The sequence below is a fragment of the Fundulus heteroclitus genome, chromosome 14 (genome assembly GCF_011125445.2).
Source record: "Fundulus heteroclitus isolate FHET01 chromosome 14, MU-UCD_Fhet_4.1, whole genome shotgun sequence".
Taxonomy (NCBI): Eukaryota; Metazoa; Chordata; class Actinopteri; order Cyprinodontiformes; family Fundulidae; genus Fundulus; species Fundulus heteroclitus.
The window spans coordinates 22,266,099-22,281,779 of NC_046374.1; the positions used below are offsets into that span (position 1 = coordinate 22,266,099).

At 42.4% G+C, this 15,681-nt stretch overlaps 2 protein-coding genes across 2 annotated transcripts; one reads left to right on the plus strand and one right to left on the minus strand.

The window, feature by feature from the left end:
- Positions 1 to 274: 274 nt before the first annotated feature.
- LOC118565717 (serine/threonine-protein kinase/endoribonuclease IRE1-like) lies at positions 275 to 4,015 on the plus strand. The gene is made up of 6 exons (XM_036146540.1): positions 275 to 826; positions 929 to 1,092; positions 1,181 to 1,407; positions 2,395 to 2,524; positions 2,620 to 2,723; positions 3,282 to 4,015. Exons 1-6 carry the CDS (start codon positions 538 to 540, stop codon positions 3,451 to 3,453), a joined length of 1,086 nt encoding a protein of 361 aa, XP_036002433.1. The 5' UTR covers positions 275 to 537; the 3' UTR covers positions 3,454 to 4,015.
- A 6,970-nt stretch (positions 4,016 to 10,985) lies between these two features.
- On the minus strand, positions 10,986 to 15,357 carry LOC118565718 (leucine-rich repeat LGI family member 2-like). The gene is made up of 2 exons (XM_036146541.1): positions 12,938 to 15,357; positions 10,986 to 12,824 (listed from the first exon to the last, which is right to left on the minus strand). The coding sequence occupies exon 2, from the start codon at positions 12,788 to 12,790 to the stop codon at positions 11,951 to 11,953; it is 840 nt and encodes a 279-aa protein (XP_036002434.1). The 5' UTR covers positions 12,791 to 12,824; positions 12,938 to 15,357; the 3' UTR covers positions 10,986 to 11,950.
- Positions 15,358 to 15,681: the final 324 nt, after the last annotated feature.

Genomic DNA, 15,681 nt, shown 5'->3' on the forward strand with positions numbered 1-15,681 from the left:
AATGCTTTGGAAAACAAAATATATTTACGTGGCTATAACTGCGCCTTATCTGATCAGCAAGGAAAGGGCTTTAGAAATTTGACAAACTCAGTGGGTCAAAATATATTACCACCACCTGCAGACATGTTAACTAATGACAAACCAAAAGAATATGCCAGAGAATCTGAGCCAAGCTTGCACTCTGAGGACGACAGCTTCACTGAGCCTGTGAAAAAGAAAGTAAAGATGGAAAGGCCTGAGCAACAAGAAGATCCCAGTGATGAAACGGGAAGGGTTTCTACCCTGAGATCAAAATTAAACTCACAACAGTCTGCTTTAAGGCCCCTCAATTCTTCAAGATCTCAGAAGTGGCAGCCAGTCAGCATCAGGTGGAAGGATAAACTAGAGAAGCTTGCTGACACAGATGAAACCAAAGTGACCAAAGTTCGAAACATTAGTTATGTGAACGATGCCGAGTTCATCATAGCAAAGGGGAGTGATGGTACTGAAGTCTTCTTGGGACTGAGAGATGATGGCACAGAAGTTGCAATCAAAAGAATGTCTAAAAGCAACTATAAAACACTGAAGAACGAGAATGGAATCCTGCAGCTGCCGTCCGTGGATCATCCGTCCATTGTGCGATATATAGACTTTGCAGAGGACGAAAACTTTGGATACCTTTTTCTTCAGCTTTACGAATACACCTTGGAGGAAAGTATCAGCAGCCTCAAAGATCCGAACATGGGAAAAAAACTTGTACGGGAGGCTCTTGAAAGCTTAAAGGTGCTGCACTGCCATAACCCTCAAATTCTGCACAGAGACCTCAAACCACACAATGTTTTAACTGGTAAGAGACTTTCAGTTCCTCTAAAATTAATTAAGCAAAGTTGGCAGTAGGTGAAGCAAAGTTGGCAGGTCATGTTGTTCTACATGCTTTTTTTTCCTGCAGATATTCAAGGGAAGGCAAGATTAGCTGACTTTGGGATCAGCAGATGCTTATCCAAAGATGAAACAACTTACCTCACGGCCAAAGGAGGAACAAGGTGCTGGATGGCCAGAGAGACACTAGACGAAGAAGCTGCTGTGCCCTACAAGTCAAAGACTGATGTACAGGTGAGATTTTCCTGCAATACTAACTTGTCTGTTGGCCACTTGTGTAATCACGTAAGAGCACTGACCATGTTTTTTTATGATTATAAAGGTGGCAGGGATGCTGATATATTACATCCTTTCTGGGGGACAACATCCGTTCATAATGGGCAAACGATTTCAGTGTGATTCCAACATTTATGAAGGGAAGTACTGTTTGGACCATGTGACGGACATGTTGGCTAGAGATCTCATCGAGTGGATGATCAACAAAGAACCAAAGAACCGACCTGAAGTGGATCAATGTTTAAATCATCCATTTTTCTGGGACAGTGGAAAGTAAGGAAGAAAACACAGACATTCATGGGCTATTGTAACATATTTTTAGATTATGGTTTTTGTCTGGTGCTTATTAAATTTTTAGTTTTATCTAATTATTGATGCTTCTTTTTGAATTCAGGCCATCAGTTGTAGTTAGTCAAAAGCTGAGGTTATTTTTCTTGACAACACCACTGTGACTCAGCGATAATTATCTAGGTATCTTGGGGTAACAAAAATAATATTCTCATGAAATTTGCCTGGGGCAAAAATTGCTCCATTTTCTTTTTCATTTTGTCTTTAATTCAATTTAATCCTCCAAAATTTAAGAGTTTAAGATTAGTTGATCCCTCTTCGAACATGTACAGAGCTGTCTGTGGATACACGCACAGACAAGCCATGGTGCGTTAAGGCATTGCATATTTCATAACCTGTACAATCCACCATTACGCCTGAGCTGGGATACACCTATTACAAGTTGCCAGTCCATCACAGGACAACATAGAGACTCACAACCATGTACGCACACAGGCTTGTGCTGCACAATGGCTGCTAGAAAGGACCCTTTAGATGTGGACCAGAGCAAGCAAAGAAGAGGAGGAATAGGGTTATATAAAGCATTTTTTTGTCCCAGAAGGGATTTTTTCTCTGAGTAAATGACGTTTGTTTCCCAGATAATATTAGATTTTCAGGTTCATGGGCTGTTAGTCCTAAAATGCTTCCTTATAATATGATTATTGAAAATTATGCAACATTAACAGAGATCAACAGGCTAGTACACAATGAAAGCATTTTAGATTATGAATGGATGGCCTATCTACCTATGTATGCACAGAAAGCTTATGTCGTTATCACGGGAAAACAACTTTTGTTTTCCTGAGATAAGAAAATTGTCATCTTGTAACAACGGGCTAATTTAAAGTTGTCTTGAGGAAACAAAACAAAAAGAAAAAAATGTTTTTTTGTGGTTTGAAATTTTCCACTTTCTGGATCTCTCTTGTTTTCTAGGCGAATGGAATACTTGAAAAAGGTTGGAAACAGGAATGAGATTGTATATGATCGCCAAGCTGCCCCGGAACTGATACTTTCACTGGAGCGATGTGCTGAAAACCGATCCTTCAAACAGTGGAAAGATAAGGTGACTTCAAAGTGATTACATGTAGCTTCACTATCCCAAAATCCTTAATTTTGGGATAGCAATTGTGGGTGTGTTTGTGTTTTGTTTTATTATAGTTTGACAAAACGCTGGTGCAAGACATGGAAAAGAAAAGGAGAAGCTCCTACAGTGAAAACACGGTGGGATTACTGCGCTTCATCCGCAACCTTTGTGAGCACCGGTAGGTTTTATTGACAGACTAGTCCACCAACATTGGTTTATCATAAGCAACGCAGGGGTTTTAATGTTTTTTAACATTTTACCAGGATGTTCTCACACTATTTTCACACAGATTTAATCCGCTTTAGTGTGCCAGGAAAAAAAATGAGAATAAATGTTTTAATTTTACTTAATTCAATCTGTCACTCCCAATAATTTAAGGGCTATTTTCTGGTACTCTCAGTCAATATAAAGGTTGATTTCCAGAGGGCAACCTGTAAACTTGTGACAGCAGTCTGTCTGTAAGGAGAGTAAAAGCTCCAGAAAGTACAGCTGTATTGTTACATTTATTTCCCCTGGTCACTGCCTCTGTAATTGCTGTTTTTCTCCCCCTGCATTAATGTTGCATTGATTTGAAAAATATTCTAGCCTACCTTACACTTTTCTTGTTTTATTTAAAAAGGATTGCTCTGTCACAAAAGTAAATTATATTTCAGCCATATTATCACTATAACAAATATCTTGTGACACTGATGTGTGTGCGTTACACGTTTAACTCCTTTTTCCTCCCCGTTAACAGTTACAGAGAGGCTTCTACAATCAACATCTTGGCTTTATTTCCTGATCTCTTCGAATGTGTTTACACATTTGCAAAAAGCCAAGGCTGGAATGAAGAGGCACCTTTGAAGGAGATGTTCCCGCCTCCAGTAAAAGCTCGGCACGATGGAGGAAGTGTACCAGTTCAAGAGTGAAACCACGATTTTAAGGAAAGCGATGTCCATCCAGAGGGAATGAATCAAAAGGACCAAAGACAAACTGACCAGCAGTGAAAAAGTACCAAAGTTTTAATTAATGCTACTATTTGGATTTTTGATGTGCTCTGCTGTGAGAGCATAAGGAAAATTCATGGCTTTTATTTATTTTTTATTTTTATGGATGAACAAATCATGTCTTTGTTGAAATTTCAGCATAAGATGACTTGTAAAAATTGATTTAAAAAAAAAAAAACAGAACACAGGGGAACTACAGAGGCTAGGAAACGCTGGGGACTTGAAAAGTGTACAGAAAGCGCTGGGGACTAGAAAAGCGTACGGAAACGCCGGAGCAACACTAGCGTACGACAACACCAGAGGGAAAGATACGTACGGAAACACTAGGGCTCAACAGACGTACCGAAACGCCAGGGGGAAGGAATGGGCGCACAGAAACCTCAGGGGAGTACAAAACTAGGGGACTCTAGGATACTAGGGAATGCTGGAGAACTCGACAGCGTATGGGAACACTGGAGAACTCGACAGCGTATGGGAACACAGGACACTAGGGAACACTGGAGAACTCGACAGCGTATGGGAACACAGGACACTAGGGAACACTGGAGAACTCGACAGCGTATGGGAACACAGGACACTAGGGAACACTGGAGAACTCGACAGCGTATGGGAACACAGGACACTAGGGAACACTGGAGAACTCGACAGCGTATGGGAACGCTGGAGAACTCGACAGCGTATGGGAACACTGGAGAACTCGACAGCATATGGGAACGCTGGAGAACTCGACAGCGTATGGGAACACTGGAGAACTCGACAGCGTATGGGAACGCTGGAGAACTCGACAGTGTATGGGAACACAGGACACTAGGGAACACTGGAGAACTCGACAGCATATGGGAACGCTGGAGAACTCGACAGCGTATGGGAACACTGGAGAACTCGACAGCATATGGGAACGCTGGAGAACTCGACAGCGTATGGGAACACTGGAGAACTCGACAGCGTATGGGAACACAGGACACTAGGGAACACTGGAGAACTCGACAGCATATGGGAACGCTGGAGAACTCGACAGCGTATGGGAACACTGGAGAACTCGACAGCGTATGGGAACGCTGGAGAACTCGACAGTGTATGGGAACACAGGACACTAGGGAACACTGGAGAACTCGACAGCATATGGGAACGCTGGAGAACTCGACAGCGTATGGGAACACTGGAGAACTCGACAGCATATGGGAACGCTGGAGAACTCGACAGCGTATGGGAACACTGGAGAACTCGACAGCGTATGGGAACACTGGAGAACTCGACAGCGTATGGGAACGCTGGAGAACTCGACAGTGTATGGGAACACAGGACACTAGGGAACACTGGAGAACTCGACAGCGTATGGGAACACAGGACACTAGGGAACACTGGAGAACTCGACAGCGTATGGGAACACAGGACACTAGGGAACACTGGAGAACTCGACAGCGTATGGGAACACAGGACACTAGGGAACACTGGAGAACTCGACAGCGTATGGGAACACAGGACACTAGGGAACACTGGAGAACTCGACAGCGTATGGGAACGCTGGAGAACTCGACAGCGTATGGGAACACTGGAGAACTCGACAGCATATGGGAACGCTGGAGAACTCGACAGCGTATGGGAACACTGGAGAACTCGACAGCGTATGGGAACGCTGGAGAACTCGACAGTGTATGGGAACACAGGACACTAGGGAACACTGGAGAACTCGACAGCATATGGGAACGCTGGAGAACTCGACAGCGTATGGGAACACTGGAGAACTCGACAGCATATGGGAACGCTGGAGAACTCGACAGTGTATGGGAACACAGGACACTAGGGAACACTGGAGAACTCGACAGCGTATGGGAACGCTGGAGAACTCGACAGCGTATGGGAACACTGGAGAACTCGACAGCGTATGGGAACGCTGGAGAACTCGACAGTGTATGGGAACACTGGAGAACTCGACAGCGTATGGGAACGCTGGAGAACTCGACAGTGTATGGGAACGCTGGAGAACTCGACAGCGTATGGGAACGCTGGAGAACTCGACAGTGTATGGGAACACAGGACACTAGGGAACACTGGAGAACTCGACAGCGTATGGGAACACAGGACACTAGGGAACACTGGAGAACTCGACAGCGTATGGGAACGCTGGAGAACTCGACAGTGTATGGGAACACAGGACACTAGGGAACACTGGAGAACTCGACAGCGTATGGGAACGCTGGAGAACTCGACAGCGTATGGGAACACTGGAGAACTCGACAGCGTATGGGAACGCTGGAGAACTCGACAGTGTATGGGAACGCTGGAGAACTCGACAGCGTATGGGAACGCTGGAGAACTCGACAGCGTATGGGAACGCTGGAGAACTCGACAGTGTATGGGAACACAGGACACTAGGGAACACTGGAGAACTCGACAGCGTATGGGAACACTGGAGAACTCGACAGCATATGGGAACGCTGGAGAACTCGACAGCGTATGGGAATGTTGGAGAACTCGACAGCATATGGGAATGCTGGAGAACTCGACAGCATATGGGAACGCTGGAGAACTCGACAGCGTATGGGAACGCTGGAGAACTCGACAGCGTATGGAACAAAGGACACTAGGGAACACGACAGCGTGTGGGAACGCTGGAGAACTCGACAGTGTATGAAAACGCTGGGAACTTGAGCATGCGCTGGGCAGCGACAGCCGGGTCCACCAGAGGGGACAGCCGGCGACTTGGGAGCGCCGGAGGGCTCTGGGGCTTAGAGAGCGCTGGAGAACACAGGAACTTGAGAACGCTGGGAGCACAGGAACTTGAGAACGTTGGGAGCACAGGAACGCTGGGAACACAGGAACGCTGGGAACGTAGATGAAACTCAGGAACATAGAGAACGCTGCTGGAACTTGAGAACGTGGAACAGCTGCAGTCAAAAAACAGAACACAGGCAGGCATTTCTCCATGACAATATATGTCATGGAGAAATGTCAGAAGATACTATTTCATGCAGTTTTGGACCTTTTCAAATTTATTTCTTGGGGTAGTGACTAAATTTTGTCTGCAATGGACCAAATACTGACCATATTGTTTTATCCGAGTTTGATCATTAAGTGCAAAAGGTCTTCTTTGCTGAGACAAATGCTTTTAATATTCACTGTTTTATTCCAAGTCTATCACTATGCAAAGCATTAATAATTAGGATTTGATATGTTCTGAACAACATACAAAGCTTTATCTTAACTGGAAAAATTGCTGGTGTTCTGTAGTGTGTGTCCTCAGCTGTAGACAATAAATGTTAAAAGCATTGTCAAAATCAGCAGCACTTTTAGTTTCTGTTAAAGGCAACTAATTTGCCATATCTGTGAATGTTTTCTTTTCTTTTCTGTCCTTAAATAAGTTTATCTTTAGTATTAAATCACTGAATGGTAAACAAGTATATTTTTTTGATCCCACTTTGTTCAGTTTTCTTTTTTAGTGGGGATTACTTCCTAACTTACAGGGGAACCATGAAAGAGCTTAAGCGTGCTCATTTGAATGTTTTCTGAAAGATGGACCACAAAAGGTATGGCCCTCTGGGTGTGAAATCTAAAATGTAATCAACGATGAGGTGGTTGCTGCAGGGCACTTTAAACGTCTTTATATGACTAGACACTGGAGGGACTGAAATAAGGTTGGAGATGTTTGTAAATCAGTCATTTGACAATCTGAGGACATGGAGATTTCAGCGGATCACGCTGCTCGTGCCTTTTAACTTCATTATACGTTAAGAACCAAAATGGCCCTTTATACACCAACATTGAGTCTATTTAAACTGATACCTGAAACATCAGTTGGTTAAGTTTGATCCAGCTTTTCTTTATTATGTTGGGGCAGTGTGTTTTTCTGTTCTTATGTTCTGTTCAACACTTTGAATGGTTTTATTACTGAAATGTACTATTTTTACTATAAATACAAATATATATTACTATAAATAAACTGCCTTTGCCAAGTTTTCTCAATTCATTTATATTGCACCAATGTTTAACAAATGTCATCACAAGGCACCTTTCAAGATACACTGATAGCAGTCTAACCTAGAAATGAAAGAATACAGAAAGAGAAAGAATACAGAACATTTAGATAGGCAGATTCAAAATCAGTCACATAGATTGCAGTTCAGCCTCGGTTAACACCGGGTAGCCAACTCTAGTTTTAATGGAAATGGATTTTAAAAAGTAATATGAGGAAGTCCAGCTGTTTTGTAAGAAAGCATTTCATTTGTAGCAGTCCCCATTTTCTAAGCATGAGGAAAGGAATTACTCAGACATAAGTAAGCAGATCCCTGCTCAGTGCGAGGGCCCACAATCAACTTGAAGCAGTAAAGGACAAAGCATAAAACCATAGAAACAATGATCCAGGAATACTTTCTATTAGAGCTGTATGACATACCTGCCATGATCCAAAGTTGTTTTTGTTTTATAGAAATCGTCTTCCTTAGTTCCCTGCTTTTGCCGCTCCCATGTCCATGGCCGGTTCTAGACGGGGGCCAGGCTCCCTGTAGAACTGGTCCCTGTACTGAAGACATAAAACTGAATACATTTCTTATGATGATATATGCTGGAACAGAAATTGTAGCTGGTCGGTCCTTGGGCCCATTTATATTTTTTTACCTATAATGTTTTTATTTTAATGATAATTTTACAATTAATGCATTCCACTTTTAGATTCAGCTGTATTGAGACAAGATCAACATTTTCAGGGGTCTACAGCCTGCAGTTTCAGAGATATAAGTGGCTCTTTCGCTCTATAGTTCACTTAATATATCAAACAATTACATTTTGCCAAGTTTTTCCTGGTTTAAACCTTTTTTTTCAGTGCCCCGATGAAAAAACGTTTGCCCCACCCTGTCCAAAAAAGGAGCTCAAAACATTAACATTAATAAATGTAGGGTATGCAGTTTCCTAAATTTTTGGGTTGAACATTCTGTATTTTGCTGGTCTGGAAAATGTTTTTATTCAAGTTCCAGCAACTTGAATAAAAAAAGACTCGTGCTGTTATTAGCCAAGTTTGGATCCGCGGGCCGCACTGTGGACATCCTTGATCTGCAGCGTTAAAAAAAATGTAAATAATTTCTTGGGTAACTGCCCCCTCTAGTGTCCAGAAAGTCAAATAGCAACTAAACGCAGTAACTAGCAGCAGCAAATATATTTTTTCACTATGTTTTTGCTAATAAATATATAGTTACATGTAGCTCTATTAAAAATTAAGCCATGAATAAAAAGTAACACACCTGAAAGCGCATTTTATTAAATCTATTCTTGTTCCTGAATAAGTTGACATATTGGCACTGCAGCACAACTAAAATGCCTGGCAATAGTATTTTCTATGCCTCAAGCCTTTTCACATTTTGTCATATTACAATAACATACTAAGAGTTTTTTTATGTAATTTAATGCGATAAACAAATAAACAATTTTGCAAAATGGTCAGGGAAAATATTTTGGCAAGGAAAAAGATGGTTAACCAAAATTTTCTTTCACCTAAGTTATGAACATTTTAGCTTACATGTGTTTAGCCCCATTTACGTTGACACCCCTAAAAATCCCATAGAACCAATTCCCTACAAAACTCACAAAATGAATAGAGTCCACATGTGTGTAATTACATTTGTGTATAAATCCAGCTGTTCTGTGAAAGCCTCAGAGAGAGAGAGACAGAAAGACCCCTCTGCAGTTTGCCCCCAGCAATGTGGAGAAAACATCAAGTATTTGCATCGATACAGCTTTATGAAATGTTTTTAATTGTTTATGTTGTCTACATGCAAAACTTAATGTGTGGTGGAAAACCAACATCCTGAACTCACCATCACTACTGCTAAACATAGTGTTGGCAGGATCATGCTGCTGGGATGCTTTTCCTCAGCGTGGACAGTGAAGCTGCTCGATGTTTATGGGAAGAAGGAAGGAGCTCAATTCAGAGCAATCCTGGAAGGAAATCTAGTAGTGTAGTGAAACGAAAACTGGATCCAAGATCCAAGATTTGTCCAGGTCCAAATCCAAAGTCCGGTTCACTAGGAGGCAGCCCAAGGGTAGGGGTTCCAGGAGACAGGAGGGGACCAGGCAGGCACACACAGGCTAGGAAAAGGCAGGCTCAAAAACACTGGTTACAGGTCGGGGTCAAGTACTGGGACAGACAGGTAGATACAACGCTGGAAAGTTACTCACACGAAGCTCGAAAACAATCTGGCACTGGAGGCTGACTTAGACGGAACTTTTATGCGGGTGGAGACAGGTGAAGCCAGTAGAGGTTGATTGCAGAGGGGTGGAGGCTGGACAGGGGTGTGAATAGTGAGCAGAATCAGCTCCAGTGCCAGAATCATCACAGGTAGAAGCTGTTTTGAGACTTGAGAATGGAGCAGAGGTTCCCTATACAAAATATAAATCTGGTAGATACTCACCCCAAAGCAGCTGTCGCTATAATTAAAGAGAATACTGATCCTATAAAGTATTGAGTAACGGGGGCACAAACAATTTAAAGAAAGAAAAAAAAAAAAAATTCCACACTTTGGATCTTTTTCTTTTAAATTAAACTAAAAATCCATTCCTCTCTTACAGTTGTGCACTGTTTTGTGTTAGCATGTCACATTAAATCTGAATACAATACATTGAAGATTGTGGTTGCAATGTTGTAAATGTTGCAAAAGCTCAGTGGGCATGAATACTTTGCAGGGAACTGTAGGTCCTACAGATGTGTCAGGTGCTGCTTCCTTTTTTTATAGTGCTGTTTGATTTACATCTGACCGAAAAGCAACTTAGGTGATACCCTCTACACAAGCAAAATACAATTTGGTTTCAGTAAACTTTTGATACCTGTGACATTACAATAAATTGCTTCTTGGTTGTTGCTTTAGTCAAACATTGATTTCTATTGGATAATAATGTTTGATGCAGACCATTATTTTCCTTTTCAGTTAATTATCCCCCAAAATAAAATGCATTAATAAAAGGTGTACAGTTTCCTAACTTTTTAGGTTGAATAATATTTATCTTGCTAGTCTACAGAGCGGTTTTTATTCATGTTCCAGCAACAAAAATAACCACCCTTGCTTTAATTTGCCAAGTTTAATAAATAAATACATAAAAACGATGCTAATACTGCACTGTAGCTGTGCTGCAGAGCCTATAGCTAATGTATACAGGAACAGAAGAATAGATTTCATAAGGATGCTCTTTCTGGAGTGTTACTTTTTATTTATGGCTTCCGTTATAAATGAGCTCCAGGTAACTGCATATTTGTTTGCTGCTGCTGAAGTAGTTACTGACCACTAGAGGGAGTTATTACCCCAGAAATTATTAGAAAAAAATCACTAAATCATAAGACATCTTTACGCTTTTTCACGTTTATTTCGATTCTCGATTGGATGAATGTACAGCAGTTTGTAACATGAACATTCAGTAAGCTTTAAACTTGATCTTACAAAAGAATTAGAAAGCTTGCATATTTTATTTTATTTTATTTGCGATGCCATTTATCAATATTGAAAGCACTTAAAAAGTTCGCCAAGTTTCTCCAAAAATAAATTCACCTTTTTTTTTCATGTCATGCTGTTGCAGGCTGCAGTAACAACTGACTTTTGTTAGTGAGTGCAAAGTACTGTTAAGAACAGGTAGTGGCATTGCAATCCTGATCGTATGTACACTTGGTAAGAGGTCAACATTCAAGTTTTTTTTTCTAAGAACAAGGAAAGGCTCTACGTTTCAGTGGATAGTATTTACATATTTTTTTCTAATAGATGCTTCAAAAATGTCATTTTACATACCAAAGAGCAATTTTTTTTATTATTATTCAGACTTGAAAATATGGTTAATTTACCTGATCGGCACAAAAAAAACCTCCTCTCATCTGAAGCTGGAACAAGATGATAACTCTCCATCCAGGTAATTTTATCTGAGGTGGACTTAACGTAATATTTTACTTCTCCAAACAACCATTTATTATCGTTTTCAATTAACTCGCTATGTATATTACAGTCAATAGCACCTACAGTACCATTTCCACTAAACAGCTACATTCTAAGATCTCAGCTATGATAGTTAAAGGTTTGTGCTTTAGAGACATTCCCTGTAAGGAAAAAAAGGGGTGTGATACTTCATCACGGCCAGGAGGAGGCACTGTGAGCCCATCAGAGCGCTGAACTACTACGCTGTCACAGGCTAGGAGGACATGAAGAAAGAGGCAAACTTGTCGACAGTGTCCTCAGTTGGCAAAAATGACAGCAAATGTAAAGGTTGTTGGAGTTATTTTAGCTCATGGTTCTATCGAGATGGGCATCAAGTCAAGCCAATGCCTCACCAAGCTCTAACATCATGACTATGCATTTATTTGAATGTATAAAGTCGTTTTCCTTTGTTTCAGTCGTGTATCTTGTTGAATGGAAGACATTTGATTGTAGGAGGGGCAACAAGGCACGGCCCCTCACAAGGTCAGGTCAATAATGACGTGCTCAAAGATCTGCGTGTTCCCCTTGAAGCTTGAGGAAAATATAAAGTCCCTGCGGTCGGTGGAGACCACGGTGAATGAGCGCGGTGCCTGGATGTACACCTCCTTGAAGCGGTCGAAGACTTTCTGGTCATCGTCCCACAGGTAGATCTGCGAGAACGTATAGTCACTACCCAGAGCCAGGTAGTAGCGCTCCTTGAAGGAGAACGGCTGCAGGATCATGGAGCCTCGGGACGGTACCGCCTGGATCTCTGCAAACTGTTTGGGTCCCCATCTTAGGACCTTGGAGTCACCAATGTAGCGGGTCATGGCAAGGTAGAGCTCCTCCTTGATCCGGAAGTGTTTCACAGCAACAACGTCCTCCATGTTGGGGATATCACCTTGTAGGATGAACTTCTGGTTGCTCCGGCTCCACTGGTAGATCACTGGAACCTGCGAGCGACTCGCCAGGATTAGATGAGCCTTTCCGTCTAAGTTCAGGAACTCTGCGTCTGTGTCGCGGAACCACTCGTGCAGGGACTGGTGTGAGTAAAAGCCGTTGTCGTTCCACTTGTACAGGGTTGACAAGCCAGCTTTGGAGCTGTCAGCGATGACAAAGAACCAGTCTGATCCGATCTGAAAAGCCTCGATGTCGTTGGGTTTGGACATCTTGGACACGTCAGTGTCCTGGAACTTGTTGAACCTGCTTTGGTCGTCGTCAAACTTGTAGATGTGGGAACCACCAAAGAGCTGAGCCACAATGATGTAAACCTCATTGTAGCAGTCCCTCAGACCAAAGAAGAAACGGAGAGCCTCGACGGGTGCAGTTGTTTTCATTTACTGGATTCATACTGAATTTACACCGTGAAAACTAAACAAACACAAACATAAAATACATCTGCTTAGATGCCTTTCTTTGACACAGAATATAAAACATTACATAAAGTACAAACTTTATAAACAAACAAAGCTCTAAATATGTACCTCGCTCCGCTTTCCAAGGGCTGCAAGGTGTTTAGCTGTAGGTCCATAACTGCTGCTTATGAGCCTCATGAAGCTGCACTCAAAACAAATGTGCGCCCAGTCTTAATCTCTAACAAAATAAAAAGAGCGCTTTCTTTCGTTCTCTCGCCAGTAGGATATTAAGCTCTGAGACTGACTGACGGGGAGGTAGCAGAAACTTTCTTACTCTTGTGCGCACCCTTATTACCAACTGAGCTACAGCGCCCCCTACTGTACATTACCCGTAACAACTTAGATCCAACTTATAAACAAAGAACGGACATTTACACTCCCACCAAATCATGTATGACTAAACAAATAAACAAGTCATACATGATTTCCAGCTTAACAACAAATATTAGAGGAAGTAGTATACAAACAGATGCAGATAACATTAACAACCAACTTTGCTGCAATGCATCTGACATAGATCTGTTAGTGACTTTCTAAAAGAACTACAAGTTTTTGAATAGGTCGCTCAACCACACGAGGTTTGTGTGTTGTGTCCCACTTCATTGTTGGATTTCGATTGCCAACCTGAAGCTTGACTCTGCGCACAAAGCCATCCTCTCCTTCTGGAGCCTCAACAACCCGACCCAGTTGCCACTGGCTTCTGGGAAGCATGTCTTCCTTGATGATGACAATGTCATTGACCTTAAGATTTCGACGTGGCTGGTGCCATTTCTGTCTTGTGGATATGTTTAGAAGGTACTCCATTTTCCACCTACTCCAAAACTGTTCAGCGAGATATTGAACTCTGCGCCACCTTTTTCTTGCATACAAGTCCTCCTTCACAAACTGTCCAGGGGGAGGCAGAGCAACCCTTGATTTCATTAAAATCAGATGGTTAGGAGTTAGAGGTTCAGGTGATTTGGGGTCATTAAGTCCTTCAACACTGAGTGGTCGACCATTGATGATAGACATTGCCTCATAAAATAGTGTTCTTAGAGAAGCATCATCCAACCTGCCTTGTGATTGAGCAATGGTGGCATTGAGAACGTTGCGTATGGTTCGAATCTGCCGTTCCCACACACCTCCGGCATGGCTAGCAGATGGGGCGTTAAATACAAATTCGCATTGCTTATCTGCAAGAAACGCCTCCAGAGCATTTGTGTCACATTCGTTGAGAGCCTCCTTCAACTCATTTTTGGCCCCAATGAAATTTGTGCCTTGATCACAGTACAGCTTACTGACAGTTCCTCTTAAGCTGATGAAGCATCTTAGAGCGTTAATGAAACAGTCTGTAGAGAGGTTCTCTAACATCTCAATGTGGACTGCACGTGAAGAGAGGCATGTAAAGAGGAGTCCATACCTTTTATACTCTTTGCGGCCTTGTCTGGTGGTGAAAGGTCCAAAACAGTCCATTCCACAGTGCATGAAAGGATCTGAGATTTCAACTCGTTCCTTTGGTAGTTCTGACATACGTTGTTCCTCTGTGGGCCGACGAAGTTTTCGACACTGCACGCACTTGCTTATTAGCTTTGCAACTTGTTTGCTCCCACCAATCACCCAAAACCCATTTGCTCTGATTTCCATCAGTGTCTGGCTTCTGCCTTGATGACAAATCTTTGCATGAAAGTGAGAAATGATCAATGCTGTAATATGATGGTCTTTTGGGAGGATAATCGGGTATTTCAGTTCCTGACAAAGTGTTGAGTTTTTTAGTCTTCCACCAACTCTGAGAAGTCCATGATCTAGAATGGGATCCAGCAGGAAAAGAGGGCTAGAGCTTGGAAGGCTTTCATTCGTGTTCAACACCCTTAGCTCCTGAGGAAAGGCTTGCTGCTGGAGGAGTTTTATTACTGTATCAGCCGCTCTTTTGCGTTCATCCACTGTAACAACATTGCCATGTTGGGTTTTGTTTGTCAGTCTTTTTATTCTCGCCACCACTTTGAGGAGCATTGACCAACTCGAAAACCTTTCAAAGCGACTGAGGATAATGTCTTGTTCGCTTGTTTGAGTTGTAAAGGTTTTGACTACTTTGACTTCAGGATCTCCCACCAGCACCTCAGCTGATTGGGTGGTTGAGTAGGAAATCTCTTGTTCCCACAGAAACTTTGGGCCTGACAACCAGCTAGTTGTCATGATCTCTGATGCACTAAGGCCTCTAGAAGCATGGTCTGCTGGATTCTGAGCTGTGTCAATGTGGTGCCACTGTTTAGGATCTGTAATCTGTCTAATCAGCTGGACGCGGTTTGCAACAAAGACATGAAATCTTCGTGCCTCGTTGTTGATATATGCTAAAACAACTTGGGAGTCGGTCCAAAAGAACTCCTCATCAATGTGCATCTCAAGCTCTGATTTTAGCATTACACTTATTTTAGCTGAGGTGACTGCAGCTGAGAGTTCTAGCCGTGGGATGCTTGTAACTTTGGTAGGTGCGACTCTAGCTTTAGCCATAACCAGACTACAGTGCACTTTGTTGTCATCGCTTTTGAACCTAATGTAGGAGCATGCCCCATAGCCAATGCTACTGGCATCAGAAAAGTGATGCAATTCCACTTTAATGATGTCCTTTAGTTCTGGTGGATGGTAACATCTGGGTACTTCGACTGACTTGAGCTTTTCCAAACTGTTTTTCCAGTCCTCCCACCGTGAGCGCAGATTTTCAGGAATGGGATCATCCCATCCTATGCCTCTATGGCAGAGCTCCTGTACTATACTTTTACCACTTAAGGAAAAAGGAGCTACAAATCCAAGTGGGTCATAAAGAGATGAAATCACTG